This window comes from Sapajus apella, unplaced genomic scaffold, assembly GCF_009761245.1.
Source record: "Sapajus apella isolate SASKATOON/1434 unplaced genomic scaffold, GSC_monkey_1.0 scaffold51, whole genome shotgun sequence".
NCBI classification, from domain to species: Eukaryota; Metazoa; Chordata; class Mammalia; order Primates; family Cebidae; genus Sapajus; species Sapajus apella.
Window position 1 is genome coordinate 10554745 of NW_022436991.1, and position 21209 is coordinate 10575953.

General features: G+C 43.7%; 1 protein-coding gene across 3 annotated transcripts in view; it reads left to right on the top strand.

Moving 5' to 3' along the window:
- Positions 1 to 21209, top strand: part of PRKCB (protein kinase C beta) — a 383605-nt gene that overhangs the window by 280051 nt on the left and 82345 nt on the right. For all 3 annotated transcript variants that reach the window (XM_032243353.1, XM_032243352.1, XM_032243351.1), the window contains one exon: positions 5675 to 5821. In XM_032243353.1, coding sequence (XP_032099244.1) covers positions 5675 to 5821 — 147 coding nt within the window. The remainder of the gene's footprint in view (positions 1 to 5674; positions 5822 to 21209) is intronic.

Sequence of the window (21209 nt, forward strand, 5' to 3'; positions counted from 1 at the left end):
TGCCCCACTGCTGGGTAGCTGGGAGTGCCTGTAGTAGTTCCTTGTAGGGGTGGAGTGGCAGAGGAATCTGCGGTTTTAGCCAGGACAGGCATTCATCATCTGGAATGGAGCCCAGAGCCTGGCTGCCGGGGCTCCTCCACTGTCACCTCATGCTATCTGGAAGGTGGCTTGGCTTTTTGCTCAGAAATGCTCTCTATTTGCTTTCTGTCTTAGCGCTGAGTTCTAGGGCTCTAAATTACCGACATGAAAAGGTAACCATTAGTGTATTTCTGTTTCTGAAAGCACATCCTACCCAGCAAGATAAAGGCAGAGTTAAATTTGGGCCTCAATTTTAAAATGTTTGCTTGGCCGGGTGCAGTGGCTCATGCCTGTAATCCCAGCACTTTAGGAGGCCGAGGCGGGCAGATCACGAGGTCAAGAGATCGAGACCATCCTGGCCAACATGGTGAAACCCCGTCTCTACTAAAAAAATAAAAATATTAGATGGGCCTCGTGGCAAGCGCCTGTAGTCCCAGCTACTTGGGAAGCTGAGGCAGGAGAATTGCTTGAACCTAGGAGGCAGACGTTGCAGTGAGCCGAGATGGCGCCACTGCACTCCAGCCTGGCTCCTGGCTACAGAGCGAGACTGTTTCAAAAAAAAAAAAAAAAAAAAAAAGTTCGTTCTTTGATGCAGTGTGTACTGGGCATTGTCCCCTTAGAACAATGGGATATTTCAAAGGACAAAGGACAGGGCTGCTGGCCTCTGAAGGCTCAATGCATAGGGGCTACAAACCCAGGTGTTTTCAGGAGACAGGCAAACAAGAAGAAAGCGAAAGAGCTCAACACCGCCCAGTGTTAGCAGATCCCCTTCTTCAAAAGAAGCTGGGGATCTGGGTTTTCATGTCTCTGAATTTTCAACAGTTGGCAACCAATTAAATATTAAAATGACAACAAATGCTGTACAGACCAGACCAACGGGGTTATTAGATCTCTTTTTTTTTTTTTTTTTTTAGCGGGGTTATTAGACTTCTCATCTAGATTCTAGAAGTTAAATTAACATGCCCATGGGAAAAGTTATAAAAGCAAGCTGGGAGGGAGGGAGGGAGGAAAGAGGGCTGCCAGCCCCAGATTCAGAGGAGGGAAGGGAGTTTCTAGGGCTTAGAGATGAGGCTATTAGTCACTTGTTGCTCCTTGAAGGACAAGGAAAAAAAAACAAAAACAAAAAAAACTCCCAAAAATGTCCTTATCTGCTGGCTAAGCAAAGTCAAGTGAAGAAATCAGGAAGTTTGAGGTCCGTGCTCACGCTTCATGGGGAGTGTGTGCTGGGACCCGCAGGTGGATGGGAAAATTCCCAGGATGGAAACTGGGAACAGGGACAGGCAGGACTTGGATCCTCATAGTCCGGAGAATGGAGTGCATGAATTCAATGGGTCCTGAGCCAGGATTCAAAGAAGTCTGAACACACGATGATAAGGTGATGAGCTGGTGGAGTGGGGAGTGGGGGAGGGAAAGTGTTTGGGTCAGACCAGCTTGGGGGTGATGAGTTAGGAGGGTGTGAGAACATAGCTCAAGAAAGTCGAGGTGGTTTCCATCCCACACTGGCTCTTCGTTTGCAGTCTCCGTTGCAAATAAGATGACCTTGCAGTTTTAACTACCCCCTGGTTGCCTCTGCTCCCCAGATCTGTGTCTCCAGTTCAGGTATCTTTGCTCAAGCCCCAGACCCACATACACAACTGCTTACTGGGTACTTACACTTGGGTTAAACCTCAGCGTATCTTACTGCAAAATAAGCTGACCAAGTATGTTCCCAGCAGCGTTGTTAGTAGGCTGAAAGGAGAAACAACTCGAATGCCCATACACAGGAGAATGGATAAACATCAACAATGAGTGCTATTCAGCAATACAAAGAGACAAATTACTGATTTATGCAGAAACATGGATGCGCTTCAAGAACATTTTGATGAGTGAAAGAAGCCAGGCACAAGAGTACACACTCTACGATGAAATTCAAGAACAGACAAAACGGGCCTGTGGGATGGAAACCAGAATAGAGATTGCCTTAGTGGGAGGGGGGTTGACTGGGAACTTTTGGAGGGTGATGAGAATGTTCTGCGTGTTGTTTGGGGTTTGGGTTACATTGGTGTGTGCATTTGTCAAAATTCACAGAACTGTACACGTAAGACTGGTGCACTTTGAGGCGCCCACCTTGATTTTCAAAATGTTAATTACAAAAAGAGAGAAAATGGTGGATGCTTTGTTAGCCATGGTTCCTAAGTGGTGACAGTGGAATACGTACCCCGTGAGGGAGAAATAAACCTCGCAGTTTTAAGCTGCTGTGGGGAAGAGGGGATCTCAACATGTCTGAAATCACACCGGTCATCTCTGCCCACCCTCTTCCCCACACTTCCAAACTTGTTCCTCCTCCGCTTCTTCTCATCTCAGTACAAAGAACCAGCATCCTTCCAGTTGCTTATAACAGAAGCTGGGGAGCTGTCCTTCAACTCCGATCTCCCTTCTCTCTTGCCCAATCTGCTACCCGGCCAGGATCAGTCTGTTTCCTAAATAGTCCACGTTGTTCCATCTACACTGCAGACAGCTGAGTCCATCATTCTTTTTTATTCTTTTAAGACAGAGTCTCCTTTTATCACTCGGGTTGGAGTGCAGTGGTGTGATCATGGTTCCCTGCAACCTCCAACTCCTGGGCTTAAGGGATCCTTCCACCTCAGCCTCCCAAGTGGCTGGGACTATAGGCACACACCACCATGTCCATGCCTGGCTCATTATTTCTCTACTTGATATTGCTGTGACTTCCTAGTGATCTCCCAGTCCACATGATTCAAATAGGCCTCCCCTCTCCACCCAGAGTGACCTTTTAAATGTATATGGTCATACCATGGCCCTGCTTCAAAGGTTGCCTGTCATGCTCATAGTCAGCCTGAACTTCTTAAGGTCCTTTCAATCCTTTGTCTGTCTCCTATGCCATATCTGCCTTGCACTTCATGCTCCAGCCAGGTGATGTTTCATTCCTTGAATGTGTCTTCCTCTCTGTTCCATGAATGTTGTTTCTGCTGCCAAAACCAGCTTATCCTCCTCAGCGACCCCAGCATACCTTTTGGACACAGTATGGAGGACCCAGTCCCAGCTGGAATGCACATTTTTTGAATATCTGTATCTATTTTGCCCCCAATGTACTCTTAGCACCTAGAGCAGCACCTAGCACGTAGCGGGTACTCAATAAGAATTTTTGGTGAGTTTGTTGGTTTGTTTGTGACAGGGTCTTGCTCTGTTGGCCAGGCTGGAATGCAATATAGTGAACATAGCTCACTGCAGCTTCCAACTCCTGGGCTCAAGGGATTCTCTTTCCTTAACCCTCCCAAGTAGCTGGGACTACAGGCCCACTGCCGTCATACCCAGCTAATTAATTTTTTTTTTTTTTTAGAGATGGGGTCTGGCTATATTGCCCAGGCTGGTCTTGAACTCCTGGGCTCAAGCAATTCTCCTGCCTCAACCTTCCAAAGTTCTGTGATTACAGGCATCCGCCACCATGCCCAGCCTAAATGTTTTTTGAATGAATGAATCTTCCCTGATATTCAAAACTCTGGAAGGATTTATGTTGCTTCTTTATCTTCAAAACAACCAAATAAAATACAACAATAATAGCTACTATTCACTGAGTATCTATTGTGTGCCAGGAATGGTACTAAGGACTCTGTGATAGAGTCCTTAGTACATCATTTCATGTCATTTTCTCTATTGTTTTGAAAAGCTGATGAAGCTTTAGGAAGATTCAATCACGAAATGCAATTAATTGCCTTCTCTGTGCCCCACTCTTCTAAGTACCAGGGAAACAGTGGAAAGCAAAACAGACAAAATCCTTGCCCTTGGGGAGCTTACATTCTGCTATAAGGAAAAAGATGACAAATTGGGGAACAAGTAAATATATGGTTTGTAAGACGGTGACAGTGTTATAGAGAAAAGCAAGTAAGTAAGGGGATGGAGATTGCTGAGAGCAATTTTATGTAAGGTGTTCAGGGAAGGACCCTCTTATCAGTAGTGAGAGAGTTCTTGGAGAAGAGTGCTCTGAGCAAAGGGAACAGCAGGTGCAAAGGCCCTGTGGTAAGAGCATGTCTAGTGCATTCAGAGGGCAGTAAGGAGGCCAGTGTGGAAGCAGCAAGGAGGCTGAAATCAGAGGGTCCTGGTCATCTGTGGCCTTTGGCTTTTAGCCTGAGAATAATGGGAAGGTACAGGATGTTTGGGCAGAGAAATGTTATGACATGAATCAGATGTGTTCTGGGCCACCCAGCTGATTCATGTCAGAGGATTCTACTATGCACACATCCTGTACTTTTTTATTGGAGTGTGAGAGAGATGGGATCTCACTCTGTTGCCCAGGTTGGAGGTGTGATTATAGCTCACTGCAACCTCTAACTCCTGGGCTAAAGTGGTCCTCTCAGGTAGCTGCATGACAGGTGCACACCACCATGCCTGGCTAATGGCTTTATCGTTGTAGAGACAGGGTCTTGCTATGTTGCCCAGGCTGTTCTCAAACTTCTATCCTAAATCAAATCTCTTGCCTTAGCCTCACAAAGTGTTAGGATTACAGATGTTAGCCACCGTGCCTAGCCACACACAAGCTTTTAACTCCAGTTTTCTCTCAGCTAGAAGTGAATCCAGTAACGAAGTCCTGGTGGCTGCAGGTCTCCCTCCCATGGCTTCTGGTTCTTGCCTCATTCCAAAGCATCTGCTGCCACCCTGAGCCCCATTCCACCACTCATGGCAAGGAGTCCCTCTCCTATTGCACTGAGGACACACACGGCCCTCACTCATCCATTTATGCAACAAATATTTAGCTGGGAACTATACCAGTTGTAAGGAAAACCACAGAGAATGATAAATATTCCATGTCCTCAACAGAGCCTCCAGTGTATTGGAAGGAAACAAGTGAACAGGCAGTTATCCTCCAGTATTAATGAGAAGAGGAGTGGATGAAGGGAGAAAATCACAGGGGAACCTAGTGCAGACAGAGAGAATCAATGAGGCTTCCCTGAGGACATGAAAATGTGAACCTCTAGCTGGGTTCCTGAAGGGAAGAGAATAGCCATTCATACCGCAACAGCAGCAGCAGGTGCAAAGGCCCTGTGGTTGGAGGGGCCTGGGACATCCAAGGGAGTGAAAGGAGAAGCACTACATTGCAAGGAAGAAGCTAGCAATGATGGAGTTGGAGAGCCAGGTAGAGCCTGATCATATAGGTCTGTGAAAGCACCTCGGTCTTTATCCTGAAAATAATGGGATGCCATTGGGGCATTTTAAGCAGGAGGGGACTTGGTTGGGTGAGAGACTCACTGTGGTTGTGTGTGAAGCCCAGTGTAAAGAAAATCAATGTGCCTTGTGCAGGTGAGAGATAATGGCAGGTGGTGATGGTTGAGATGGAAAGAAGTAGATGAATTCTAGAGATGGCCGGGAGGAAAGAAATGACAGTTCCTGGTTATGGATGAGACATGAGGGAAAAGAGAAAGATAGAGGCATCAAGGATGTCTGACAGGTTTCAGGCATGTGGAGTGATGTACGGCCATGCTTTTCACAGGGACAGGGTGCTGGAGCTGCAGGAACCGCAGCTTCCCATTGTGTGCTTGTATCTTCCTACAAGAGCATCCTCAAACTCTAAGCATGTTTTCTGTGTGCTTCCTTTTTGCAGAGGGCCAAGATCAGTCAGGGAACCAAGGTCCCGGAAGAAAAGACGACCAACACTGTCTCCAAATTTGACAACAATGGCAACAGAGACCGGATGAAACTGACCGATTTCAACTTCCTAATGGTGCTGGGGAAAGGCAGCTTTGGCAAGGTACAGTATGACTTGGTGGCTGCACTGCTTCAGAAGGAACATCTAACAAGGCAGGCACGTTTGCTGTTCCTATGGGATGGACATTCTAGTGGGAGGGAGACTAAGAAGGAAATAGACCCACACTACACTTTGTAGGGAATACCAGGAAGGAAACGAATGGAGTGCTGTGTCACAAACAAAGGGGGGACCCACTCAGACAGCCTGAGGAGGTACACATATGCTGAGACCTGGAGGATGAGAAAGAACTAGCTATGCTTTCAAAGAGCCAGGAAAGAATGTTCTCAGCTGAGAGGGCAAGTGCAAAAGTTCCTAGGTGGGGACAGGCTGCGTGCATCCTAGGAACCATCAGAAGGTGCTGGGGCCAAAATGTAACGAGGAGAAGGAGGTGTAGGATGTGTTGTTGCAGAGATAAGCAGGGCTTAGGGATGCAAACTTGATAGGCTGTGATGAGGAGTTTGGATTTCATTCACAGTGCAGTGGGGAGCCATTGAACGTTTTTAAGCAGAACAGTGACACGATCAGATTTGCCTTTTTGAAAAGATCACCCTGACAGCCAAGAACAGAAGTGGTTCCTTTCAAACAGTAGCACAGTGGAAGGATGACTCTGGGACTCACAGAGTGGTTCTGGATCCTTTTATAGATAGGGCGAGATGCTGTTTTACTGAAGTGGGGATTGTGTTATAAGTATTGCTGACTCGTTTAGTGTTGTTTTGGGTTTTTTGTCCCTTCGTGTGCCACAAAGATGTCTAGCATAAATCTCATACTGTGAACTCAGGTGTGCAAAAAATATACATTTCTTTGCCATCTATGTAACTTAAGCCAAAAACCTGGATGCTATCCCTGAGTTTCCCTCTTTCCTTTATTCCCGCCTTCCCTGCCTACCGCCCCTGTCCCCATGACCACGTACAATACATTGGCGAATTCTGACAGTTCCTTGAAAGCATGTCACGTATTCACTAACTTCTCTTCATCTCTCTAATACCACCCTCATCTAAACCATTGATATCACCTGGACAACTGCAGAAACTCCTCAGTGGTTTCTCATTCCCAATCTTGTTACTTACGATTAATATACTTTCTACTTAACAGCCATAATAATTTTTTAAAGCTAGTATATTACGTCAGGAAGCTCCCCTGCTTACGACCCTCCTATGACTTTCCACAATTAGAATGAATTCTATGTTACATCCTTAGCTTGTATCACCCTTTATCATCTGGCACTTCTTCCCTGTGTGACTTCTTTTCTTCTTTTTCTTCTCCCCATCACCCACTGTGCTCTGGCCACCGCATCAGCTCTCGGGTTACTGAAACACACAAAGCTCCTTCCTCCCTTAGAACTTTTGTGATGCTGCTCCCTTTGCTGATTGCATGGCTGGCTCCTTCCTGCAATTCACATCTCAACTTAGACGCCACCTCTTCTGAAACATCTTCCCCAACTACCCACTCAAAGTAGCCGCTCATTCACTGTCCGTTATATTTAACTCTCTCATAGCACCCATCACTGAGCGATGCTTTTCTTGCTTCCTCGTTGATTTTTCTGTCTTCTGTTTCTAAGAGCTAAGCTCCACAAGAGTAGGGATCTTCTCTGTCCTGGTCGCCACGGTATTTTCAGAGCCTAGGGAATCAAATTCATTCAGTGCCTAGATTGAATGCATGAGTTCTCTGTCTGTGAGTGGCAAGGGCGTCCACTGAGATGGACTAAAGAATCTGAGACGATGGCTCAAAGACTAAGGAGCCTCCACACGGGATGGGAATAGAGAGTAAGGACAGCCAGGAAGATCACCCATCCAGTCCCTAAGGTTGGGAATAGGCGGTTGGCAGTGGTCCACGTCCTTGTATGGTTTTACCAGCATCTCTGAGCATCCCTGGGGTGGAGATGGAGAAGGAGATGGTGGATTTGAACTAAGGGTGGGATTAGTAGAATCAGTGAACTAGAAGATGATGGAAGAAAGAGAGTTAAGGATTCCGGGAAGAAGAGTGCTCACTGCAGACCCACAGAGCCTGTATCAAGTGCTCAGGAAAGGCATGTTGAATACATGAATGAAAATGGTTTCTAGATTGGGATGGGGAAGATGTCTAGCATGAAGAGGGTCATCACCTGGGTGGGAAAAAAAGGAGTTTAGAAGTCTAGGGATGAAAAAAAATGGATGAGGTCAAGATCCTTCAAATGTTAGGAAGAATTGAGGCATTTAGATTTCAGACGTGGAGCAGTTTCTCTGATGATGGGGAAGAAAGTGGCCTACATAAAGAAGAGGTTCTAATAAGCTGAGTTTTAAAAAATTAAATGGGCACTTTTTTTTTTTTCTTTTTGTGACAGGGTCTCACTCTGTTGCCCAGGCTGGAATGCAGTGGTGCAATTATCGTTCACTGCAGCCTCGACAAGCTGGGCTCAAGCAGTCCTCCTGCCTCCGTCCCCAAATAACTGGAACTACAGGCATGCACCACTATGCCTGGCTAATTTCTGTTTTTGCCTTTTTGAGTCAAATTCTCACTCTGTCACCCAGGCTGGAGTGCAATGGTGCCATCTCAGCTCACTACAACCTCTACCGCCCAGGTTCAATTGATTCTCCTGCCTCAACCTCATGCCTGGCTAATTTTTATAGTTTTTAATAGAAACAGGGTTTCACCATGTTGACTGAGCTGGCCTCAAACTCCTGATTTCAAATGATCCATTCACCTCGGCCTCCCAAAGTGCTGAAATTACAGGCGTGAGCCACCGTGCCTGACCTAATTTTTGTATTTTTTGTAGAGGCGGGATCTCACTATGTTTCTCGAGAACTTATAAGGCTGCTCAAGAACTTATAAGCTCAAGCAATCTTCCTGCTATGGCCTCTGAAAGTACTGGGATTACAGGTGTGAGCCACTGTATCTGTCCTAAATGATATTCTCAATAAGCAATGCATTCACATGTTCATCATTAAGATTATGTTAAAAGGATAAACACTGAGAAGTCCTGCTCCCATCCTAGATCACATCTTTCTCTGACCAGTCGCTGCTACTGCTCTCCCTATGTGAACACATTTATTCAGTTAATTTCCATCTTTCCAGTCCCCCTGAGCTAATTTAACATTTTTACTCTAGCCCTTGTTAACTCAAAAGTTTGCGTATTTTGCTGGTTTTTGATCACTTAACAAAACAGATTAAAAGATGTTTGATGGAGAGCTGGAAGTTCTGGAGGGTCCCACGGAAAGGATTGGGATTGGGGGTAGTGGGTGGAGTTGTGGAGAATGGATCACTGGGGAGCAATGAGAGAATAGATCATATGTCTCCATGGAAACTGTTATAATAATTGAGAGCTCTGTTCCAGACTGGAGATATAGCATCAAATAAATCATAGATGAAAACAACAGTATGTCATGAAAGCAAAATAGAATAACAAACACCTCTGTGGTCCTTTAAAACAGAGTAATCCTTTGCAACTCTAGTGTTGCCAACTAGGGTTTTAAATTAATGCAGTTTTTATATTTGAATTCCAACTTTGAACATTTTGCAGTCTGGTTAGGTATATAGATCAATCCTCATAAACAGAAGAACACAGCTGCAGTGATTTGTTCTTCCCTTTCTGAAGATCAAAGAGATGGGGCTTTGGGGTAATCTGTTTATACCTCCCTTACCCCAGGAAAACAAAACAAACATGTTTTTAAACACGAATGGTCAGGCGCGGTGGCTCACGCCTGTAATCCCAGCACTTTGGGAGGCCGAGGTGGGTGGATCACAAGGTCAGCAGTTTGAGACCAGCCTGGTCAACATGGTGAAATCCCATCTCTACTAAAAATACAAGAATTAGCCAGGCGTGGTGGCAAGAACCTGTAGTCCCAAGTACTTGAGAGGCTGAAGCAGCAGAATCGCTTGAACCCGGGGGGAAGAGGTTACAGTGAGCTGAGATCATGCTACTGCACTCCAGCCTGAGCAACAGAGCGAAACTCCTTCTCAGAAAACAACAACGACAACAAAAAAATACTAGTAATTTGTGGGGCAACTAGGGAATCGCACAGGCCTTTTGGTAAGACCCGTAAAAACGAAACAAGGCAGAAAGCAAGGCTGAAGACCACTGAATTCCAAATAAGTAAGCCCATTTCAAAATCTTTCAAAAGAAGAAAACTGTGAAGAGTTGGTTTTTTCAGAACAGGAAAAAGTGTTTACCTGGAAGGGCTATCTTACCAAAGCAGGGCCTGTTGGCATGCCTGGCTTACTTGGAGGTAGATGCCTTCTAGGGCTTCTATTACAGAGCATTCAAATGTATCATTCACATTTTAAAATTATTTTATTTCTCAACTTTTGTTTTAGATACAGAGGGTACCTGCACAGGTTTGTTACATGGGTGTATTATACCTAGGTACAGAGCATAGTGCTCCTTAGTATATTTGTGTTATCATAGATCCATCTGTCTATCTGTCCATTAACCCGGGCACCTGGGTACGGAGCATAGAGTCCGATAGGTAGTTTTCATTTATTATTTAATGATGCTTAGAATTTTATCCTTTATCCTCTATTTTTATAACGCCTTCGAACTTTAACTTGAGTTTTGCTAACATCCTTCAAGAATTGAACCTTTAATGATTGCTGGAGTTAAAATTATGCTGCACATATATAAATTGGACAGATTTGTACTGTCCAGATTGATGATACAAGCTTACCTTATAGAGCAAATACAGCAAATACCTGATAAAGCGTATATCCAGCACAAAGACAACTCTTTATATTATGGACATGATTCCTCTAACCCTAATGTGCTGCCATAATAAACATCCATTAAATATTTAATGAATACTAATCTTGCGTGTCTTCTGAGACTTCATATGTGCTTGTGGCAAGGATATGTATGACCCACGTCTTTAAAAAATGTTGTGCAGGAAAATTTGAATGGAGGCTTTCCCGTTCTCTTATACCCCTGACTCTTGTCTGTGGATGGTACTGAGCTAATGTATGTGAGTTGGGACGGAGTCAGGAGGATAGAAAGGGGCTGGGGGAGGCAGGTGGTGTGCTATAGTGGACATGGATCTACCACCATAAAGAAGCTCAAACCTAATAGCACAGAGATCTATGTAGAAATGATATTTACTGGAAAATAGAAATAGCCCAAATGGTATATTCATGATGTACATCAGAAAAAAATGAAGTGACTCTGTCCTCTCTCTCTCTCTCTCTTTCTGTCACACACACACACACACACACACACACACACACACACACCTGTCTGTCGTCTATCATCTATCTATTGATCAATCGATTGATCTATTGATTTATCTATTCTATCATCTATCTATATCTACCTATTATCTATCTGTCATCATCAATTATCTATCATCTGTGCACCTGTCATCTATCTGTCTTATTATTTATCTGTCTACCTATCATCAATCAATATATCATCTTTCTGTCATCACAGAAAGATTTTCATAGCATAATGTCAAATAGAAATAAAAGCAAATTATGGAACATTATGATTGGTAATAGAAAATGTATATAGACTAATTCCTTTTATGTAATATGCTCATGGTCCCTGCTTTCATTAAGCTTTTTCTCTAATATATCATTGTGAAAATTTTAAAAATGGAAAATTTAAAAGAATTGCGTAATGAACCTCCATAACACCCACCACCTGGATTCCACAAGTAATGTTTGACTGTATTCGTTTTATCATGGATCCATCTGTCTATCCATCCATCACCCCTTTTCTGATGCATTTCAAAGCAAGTTGCAGACATCTGTACACTTTACATTTACACTTTCAGCATGTGTACCATTGAACCAGAATTCAATATTTGCAATGATGATTTTAAAGTTAAAATTATATACGGTGATATGTAGCTATCTTAAATGTATCATTCTATGAGTTATGAAAAACGCATAATTTTTTAAATGTGGTGAAGGTATCAAAATTCATCAAAAAAAATCACACAGGCATGAAAACAGCTGTGATGTTTGCTGTGTTCCATGGGCACCTGCGGGAGTGGGATTTGCCCTAGTTGAAGCTAGAGAAGGCTTCTGTGAAAAAGTGGCTTGAGCTCTAGCTAAAGGGTGAGTTAACTAAACTATGCAAAGAGGGGAAGAAGTAAATGAAAATCTCAGAATGTGTCCTCGTTCCTGGCCCCCACCCCCAAAACGGGCTTGGTTAATTTGTGTAGCTGACAGGGCACCTAAACTCCTTTTATTAGGGTAGATTCAACTGCTGTAACAAATAGACCCCCAAATATATACTGGCTCAGACACAAAGGAAGTTTTTCATTAAACTTCTAAGTTTTAAAAGTTTAAGACAGGCCCGCCTGGCCCCACCCACTCTCTCCATATGGTGATTAAGGGACAAGGTGCCTTTCGTCCTGTGTGGCTCCATTAATCCCCAGAGCTTTGTTTTTCTCTGCAGTCAGAGGATGGAGGAGGCACAAGCTGCTTCTTAAAAGTCTCGGTTTGGGAAGTGGCACCAATCACTTCTGCCTACTATTAGAGAAAATGTAGTCACGTGGCCACACTTCAGTGCAAAGGAGGCCGGGAGAACCATTGGGGTAGATGACTAGTTGTCTCAGCCATGCTCCCTACTTTTTAGCCCTGGCTGGAATTTTTTACGGTGGCACACAAAAGAGCTTCTGACTTTTCCCTTTACAGCTCCCAATGTATCACACCCCACAAACAAAAAACTTCAAGTGCCTCTTCTCTGTGACATTTCTTTGTGTTTGAATCATGGAGCATGCCAGGTGTTAGTGGTGACTTTCTTGAAGCCTAGCACAAGCCAGGAATAAATCAAGTAGGAAGAAGTCAGCAGCTTATGAAATTAAAAAGAAAAAGTGAATAGTCTGTAGAGGCTAGGTGCCCAGGTATCGCTTTGTTTCTCTTTTAAAAATCCCATCCAGTTCTGCTGCTGTCTATGCGTCTAAGATGATCTAAAATCAGAAGCAGAGTGGTGAGAGACTGAACCATTAAACTTCCCCATCTAGAGCTTGACTTTCCTAGAATAATTGCAAGAGACTGAACCAATGACATTAAATGCTTGGTGTATTACTAAGGAAGCCCTGGAGGGTCTGGCGGTGGCCCCTTCCACTAGAGTACCCCTAGAAGCTTGGTATTTGTGTGACACCCTCCAAGATGCTGGCATAAACTTTTGTAGCTCAAAATTCAGACTGTACAACGGAATTGACTATAGTCTTGGTTAAGTTTCCCAAATCTTAGTCATTTATGCACCTGATGTGGGTTTTTCTTTTTGCCATTACATGCCTCCTTTATACTACCATATTTTTCTTTAAATTGACTTTAACTTGACTTTCTTTTCTTCTTCTTAACATTGTCCCAAGCAATAATTTATGTGAAATCACAAGTTTGATATACCAGTTATATATTCACTTTAATGCGTTTGGTTGGATGTACCAGTTACATATTTATTTTAATGTGTTTGAGGAGAATATATTAAAAGAAAAGTAATTTTGTCCTTGTACAGGTTCCTGAACCACATTTGGTGAAAAATTATCATAAAATCTTACACTTGAGATGCAAGGAGGGAGAAAGAAAAAAAGAATCTTACACTCACGCAGTGTAAGATTGAGGTGATTTGGCAGCTCAATTACCATGGTATTTCTAAGAATGTGAAGTCTTTTGTTATCATTTGTGTGCGTATCTGGAAGCTACAAAGTCTCTGCTTATCTCTCTCCCCCATATCCTTTCCTTCAAATAAGGAACATGCTCAACACTTCCTGTGTCCTTAAAAATCTTTCCTGTGATCGTGACCTCCCTCCACCCTCCTTTACTCACTGAATATATCCAGACAGTGGAGCTACTCTTTGGAGATTTGCTACCTTCAGTTCTTTCCCACCCACTCCTTCCTTATCCTTTTGTATGATGTCTCCTCCCCTTAGCGACTTTTGGAAACATCTCTCTCCCAGGTTATCAGCAGTCTCGTAACTCATACCTTCCCAGATCTGAGCACAAGGCATCCTGGGTTGCTCAGGGGAGTAGGGCAGGTGTGAGGGGATGGGAACTGGAACTAAGATTGGAATCTGTACACTATTCGGGGGAGAATTCATCACTTTTACAGTAACTTTCCACTGAAAGGCATAACTAAGGATTCATTCATTCAAGAAGTATTTATTGAGCATCTACTATATACCAGGTACCCTTGTAGGTACAGAGGCAAGGGCTATGAACAAAACAAACAAATATATCTGCCTGCCCTCATGGAACTTATATTCTAGTGGTGGTGATGGTGACAATGATGATGATGATAACACCTAACATTTTTTGAGTCCTTACTATGTGGCAGGCTCTGTTACAAGTCCTTAGTATGTATTCATTAGCTCATACTTACTCTATGATGCAGCTACTATTGTCCCCATTTTACAGATGAGGAGAGTGAGATGCACAAATTTGGAATAACTTGCTTAAGTCACACAGCTAGTAAATGGCATTAAACAGACTGGGTTTGATTTAGATGTGTGTAATTTGAGGCTCTTTTTTTTTTTTTTTTCTTTTTTCTTAGAGACAGGGTCTCACTCTGTCACCCAGGCTGGAGTGCAGTGGCACAATCATAGCTCACTGTAGCCATAAACTCCTTGGCTCAAGTGATCAGCCTGCCTCAGCCTCCCAAAGTTCTGGAATTACAGGCATGAAACACTACTACCAGCTGATTTAGGGTTCTTGATTGCTTGATACTTAACATGTAATTTCCTAGTTTTAACAGTGATTACCTGGAATGTCGCAAATATATTCTAGGAGGTTAGTGATTTTTCCCTCTTATTTCCTCATCTTTCCCTCTAAGTACTAAACAGAGTTTGTGGTCAGGAGCAGTAGCTCATGCCTGTAATCTCAGTGCTTTCGGGGGCCAAGGCAGGAGGATCACTGAACCCAGGAGATGGAGCAACATAGGGAGACCCCATCTCTACAAAAAATAAAAAACAAAAAAAACAACAGAGTTTGCATGCCTTGTTTTCAGAGTAAGCTGCTGCCATTAGACAAACCACATGCTTCTAGTGATGGAGGGCTCTGGGTTTTCTGTTCTTCCTCATCACTCTGCGCTTATTGGCTGCCTATTCATGTGCAAATAACACATGTTCCACGTGCTCATTGGAACCGTGAGTCATCTGCGGGAATTCCTAAGAGGGCCCATGGGAATGGCTTTTACTCCTCCAGCCTCTGCCCTGCTACCCTCCTCCACAGGCTTCAGCCTTGTGGGATTCCCAAGTCTTGGAAGCATCTCTAGTGAGTACAGTGACTCCTTAGCTGGTTCCTTTTCAACCCTCAACCTCCATTTTCCTAACCCTTACCAACGCCACCACCCAGACGTACCCACTCCAATTCCACTCACACCCTGCCCACTGTGTCCAACGAGCTCATGCTCATTGTCAGGGACCATGCCATGGATTTGCACGCATTATATCATATTAGTTCTCACCATAATCCTGCAAGGTAGTTACTGATAATCATTCTGTTATATCATCTAGAAATTGTAAGTCAGAGAGGTTAAGTGAATTCTCCAAGTTCTCACAGCTGGAAGGAGACAGGACCTTGAAAGCAGGTTTTGTGATTTCAGTTGCCTCTTGCTGTCTCTTCTCCACTTTGGGGTCCACATGTCTCCCCAAACCATTAGTTAAAAAAAAGTTTTTTTGAGACAAAGTCTCACTCTGTCACCCACCTGGAGTGCAGTGACATGATTATGGTTCACTGCAGCCTCAACCTCCCAGGGCCAAGCAATCCTTCCATCTCAGTCTCCCAAGTAGCTGGGACTATAGGCACATGCCACCACACCCAGCTAATTTTTTGATTTTTTTGTAGAGACAGGGTACCACTTTGTTGCCCAGGCTGGTCTCGAACTCCTGAGCTCAAGGAATCCTCCTGCCTTGGCCTCTCAAATTGCTGGGATTACAGGAGTGAACTACTGTGCCCAATCCAAACCACTAGCGTTTCCCCTTCCTTTTTTCCTTCCTTGCTTCCCTCCCTTCTTTCTTCCTTCCCTTTCTTTTTGTCTTTTTTTGAAACAGCAGTTAGAAAACTATTACAAGGGCTACCTAATGAGGCCACATGTGGTGGCTCATAGCTGTAATCCCAGAGCCTTGAGAGGCCAAGGCTGGAGGATTGCTTGGGTCCAGGAGTTCAAGACCAGCCCAGCCTGAGCAATATAGCAAGACCGCATCTCTAAAAATGTGTTTAAAAATTAGCCAGACACAGTGGCACATACCTGTAGTCCTAGTTACTCTGGAGGCTGAGGCAGGAGGATTGTTTGAGCCCAGGAGTTTGAGGCTGCAGTGGGCTGTGATTTGCACTCCAGCCTGAACAACAGAAGGAGACCCTGTCTCTTAAATGTTTAGAAAGCTGCATAATGACATTTGTGGGTTTCTCCTTCCATTAAAAAAAAAAAAAAGCAAAAATGATGTCTCATGACTGCATTAATATGAAGACAAACATATTAATATTACACATTAAAACATGTACTTCCACCTAAGCTCACTTTTTTTCTTGTGATTTTTTAAAGAAACTAAGGTCCCTTATGAGCCCTGAAAAGAGCATGGGCCTTGAGCACTGTGCCTGGTGGGTTTTGATGGAGAAGTCAGCCCCGGTTTCCAGCTCCAGCGTTTCAACAGCGCCTCCCTCAGCAGCCTCCAAGTTTGTCTCCCCGAAGCCCAGGGCATGAGAGAACATTCCAGAGATCCAAGCCCCAGACCAGTGTCTTCTGTTTTCCACTTTCTTTCTCTCTTTCTTTTCTTTTCTTTTTTTTTTTTTTTTGTTTTGTTTTTTTTTGCATGTGTGTGTGTGACAGAGTCTTGCTTTGTCACCCAGGCTGGAGTGCAGGGGGGCGATCTCGGTTCACTGCAACCTCCACCTTCCGGGTTCAAGCAATTCTCCTGCTTCAGCCTCCCAAGTAGCTGGGATTACAAGCGCCTGCCACTATGCCCAGATAATTTTTATATTTTTAGTAGAGACAGCAGAGACCAGGCTGGTCTCAAACTCCTGGCCTCAAGTGATCCACCCGCCTCAGCCTCCATAAGTGCTGGGGTTATAGGCTGGAGCCACCACACCTAGCCTCACAGCATCTTCTGCTGGAACCAAGCGTGGCACCCAATTTCAACAGGAAAAAATTGCCTGAGGAGATTAAAAGGCAGCTTAGTTCACGCCAGGAACAAAGGCCTTCTCTAACGTCTGAGCTTCTGTTGTAGGAGTCTCTACTAATTTTAATCTCATTAGTGGTATGTATTCACACACAGACATATACATACATACATTAGATGTAGTTATATAATCCTACAGACAAAAGCACTTCCCTGTACTTCAGCCTGCTTTGCTATCTTCCTGCACCATATGGTGAGTTCCTTTATCATATGGTTCACAGATAGCTCAAAGTGTTTGCTACCTGTTTCCTTAATCCGCTTCCAGAGAACCTTTTTGACATTTGCTGTCTGATCTTGGATTCCTGCCTTCTCTTTGGTTCTACCACAATTATGGCACTTCCCTGCCCCCACCAAGCCTTCAACCTTTCCTTCTTTCATATGCAATTCTGATTGCAGCGTGGCTTTTTTTTTTTTTTTTTTTTGCCAACTCATCTTCCCAGATTCTCATGAGTCCCTTCTTCCACCTTCCCGAATTTTCCAGGTCTTTCCTCAATGAAGTGCCTTACTGCTCTTCCGCAGCTTCTGCCTTCAATTCTCAGAAGGTAGTACATTACAAGACAAGATAAGGGTTCATTTTCTGCAAGAAAATTAATTATATCAAGGAAAATGAAATATCAGGAATTTAAGTTTTACAACCTTCCATCTGCTGCAAGTAGATTGTCAAGCCAGAGTGAGTAAAGCGGGTATTTGCTGAGAAGACGTGGCTTGTTTCTGTGTATCTCAGGACACCCAGAGGCAGGAAGTGCCACCTGAATGACAGGGCTTCCAGCAGTCCGATAACCACGGCTCCATCTGGGGGGAGTGTGAGGGGGGCCCATAGTCTGTCATCCCTCCTTCTCCATGACATCTCTCTGTAGATACAGAGCAGTACTGCCTCTCTCGGCCTTGTTGATGCTTCTCAAGTCTCCATGTTTAATTCTCATATCTAAAATATCCTAGGAATCTAAAATCCCAGGAAAGAAAAATTGATGGGGCCAGTGTGGATCAGGGATCCCTAGAATCCAATTTGCTGTGATCAGGGGGAGGGGTCACCTTTTCAACCATTCATCAGGAACGATGACAAGAAAAGAAGATGGAATGCGGGCAGCTTCCCTAAGAGAAAGAAGAGAAGGACAGGCCTGTCTGGCACACAGGCCAAAGTAGAAGTCTCCTTTAAATTGGGTATTCTCTTTTATTTAATTTATTTATTTACTTATTTCTGAGATGAAGTATTACTCTGTTGCCCAGGCTGGATTGCAGTGGCACAATCTCGGCTCACTGCAAACTCCACCTCCTGGGTTCAAGCGATTCTCCTTCCTCAGCTTCCCGAGTAGCTGGGATCATAGGCACGTGCCACCATAACCAGCTAAATTTTTTGTATTGTTAGTAGAGGCGGATTTCACCATATTGGCCAGGCTGGTCTTGAACTCCTGACCCCAAATGATCTGTCCACCTTGGCCTCCCAAAGTGCTGGGATTACAGGCATGAGTCACTATGCCTGGCCTTTTATTTTAATTTTTTAAGAGACAGCATCTGGCTTTGCTGCCCAGGCTGGAGTGCAGTGGCATGATCTTAGCTCACTGGAGCCTCGACCTCCTGGGCTCAAGTGATCTTCCTGCCTCAGCCTCGCTACTGGCTGAGACTACAAGTGCATGCCACCATGGCTGGCTCATTTTTGTCTTTTCTATAAATGGGATCTCATTATGTGGCCCACACTGGTCTCAAACTTCCAGCCACCAACAATCCTCTTGCCTCAGCCTCCCAAAGCACTGGGATTACAAGTGTGAGCCACCTCACTAGGCCCTGTGTTTTCTTTAAAATGTTGCCTGATTCTTTGGGAAAAATATCACAAAGATAAATCAAGTCCTCTTTTAGAAGGACCAGGTAGAGCCATTAACATGGAAACTCTGTCGCAGGTGATCATTCATGGCCACTGGTCCAATTATTAGGCTATCATGGTACCTGCCATCCTCTGCTTATACATCTCAACATTATCTCTATGTGTTATTTCAGAAATTTACAGTCCTGGTGAAATGAATCCATGGTTACTAACAGCATAACCCATAATCTTTTCTGTAATACAACAAACATAATGGCAGAAATTTGCAGATTGTAATCATCTAACACCCATGATCAATATTTTGGATGTACAAATGTGGATGGTACCTATGATCATTCATGCCGTAGTTGTTTCAAACCCCCACTCCCACCCCACAGCTTCACATTATGTACTGACCTCATTAAACACCACTGCAGAGATAGACAATATTTTTGGAGCACTGGGAACTCAACTGAGTGTTTTATATGCATTTGCTCATTTAATCTTCATAATGGGTCTTACGAGGTGGGTGCTATTACCTCCATTTTTAAATTTGTAGATAAAGAGACAGAGTCTCTATTTTGCAGATGAGGGAATGGAAGCTCAGCGAGGTGAGAAACTTGCAGTCCTGAAGCGGTGGAGGCAGGTTCAAACCGGGGAATCTGGCTGCAGAATGTGTTGCCACTCAGCTCCACAGTCTCCTCTGCACCCAGTGCCCCCCACTCCTGCTGTGCTGAAACCTCTTCTCTATTAGCAGTGGTCTGTGACTCCAACAGCAAAGGGGGCTGTGCTTACCAGGCAGATCAGATTATAGATAAACAAACTTTCTTCCTGCCACCTAATTGTTGACATGAATGACAGGCCCTTAAGGGTTTCATTTCTTTCATTGTCTTTCAGTAGAAGCCATCAATTATTAGTTTTCCAGCAACCATCTAAAACACAGTCAAATTAAATCTGCTTTTATTTTAACTATCTAACTTGGTCAGATACAACATACGATTCAAAGAAATTTGACTAAGCCATACATGTCACCAATGTTTATTTATGTATTTTTTTTGCGTTTCTGTTCTTTTGTGAGTATGAGTGGTGAGAACACTTACAATCTCCTCCCTTAGCATATTTCAAGTATATAACACAGTATTATTAACTGAATTACCGTGCCATACCTTTTAAATTGCTAGTACTTATTTATCTTGTAACCAAAGTTTGTACCCTTTAATCAACATCTCCCCATTTTCTCTACTCCCAGCCCCTAGCAACCACCATTCTGCTCTGTTTCTTTGACTATTTTAGATTCCACATATGTGAGATCATAGCAGTATTTGTCTTTTTTTTTTTTCCTTTGAAAAAAAAAAATGGAGTCTCACTCTGTCTCCCAGGCTGGAGTGCAATCTCGGCTCACTGCAACTTCCACCTCCTGGGTTCAAACGATTCTCCTACTTCAGCCCCCCAAATAGCTGGGATTACAGGAGCCCGCCACCACGCCTGGCTAATTTTTGTATTTTTAGTAGAGACGGGGTTTCACCATATTGGCCAAGCTGGTCTCAAACTCCCAACCTCAAGTGATTCGCCTGCCTCAGCCTCCCGAAGTGCTGGGATTACAGGAGTGAGCCACTGCACCTCACCCCAGTATTTGTCTTTTGGTGTCTGGCTTATTTTACTTAGGATAAAGTGCTTCAAGTTTACGAATGTTTATTTTAGCTCAAAAGAACCCTTTAGTTACTGGAATTGATAAATCTCAATTCTATTGGTAAAAATCTGTTCTATTGGTACCAACAATTAGATTTGACACAGCCCAGAGTGTTGAAATAATTTTCTCTCATTTCTCATTGCAACCCAATTAGACATTTCTTACCAGACCCAACCACACATCCTCATTTAAACATAGGGGCCAGGCATTTCAGGTTTCACTTTCCTTGTTCCACTCCTCCCCCTTTCCAGCAGTCACTGTGAGTCATCTTTTCTTGGGGTGTAGTGACATTTACTTAACAATAGCAAGTCCACAGAGGCCAGAGATGACTGGGCTAAATGCACCTTCATTCTAAACTTCATTTCACACTTCCCGTGGATTTCTCCACTAGTGGGCAAAAATTCTACATGATTAAATTTAAGGTGTGACACGGCATCATTTTAAAAGGTTTAAATCTTAATGCAACCTGCCAATCTGACCTCTGAAATGAAAAATTCGACTTATCTATCATACAGATCCATGCTTTTATCGTCTATAAAGAGATTTTTAAATACAGAAAACCTTACATAATAAATCAAGAAATAGCCAAATTGTATCATCTGCGTTCATCTACGTGCCAGACATCTCTGCTCTTCTTTTCATCTGGCCAGCATGAAGACAGTATCTAAGAAGTGGTTAGATACATCCTACCTAGATCCACACTAATTCCCAAGCATCTTCTCCCCATTATATCACTTTCCAATTTTTCCTGAGGTACGTCTTCACTTGGCAAAGCCTACCCAGTTGCCTTCTCCTAAACAGACTGTTAGAAGC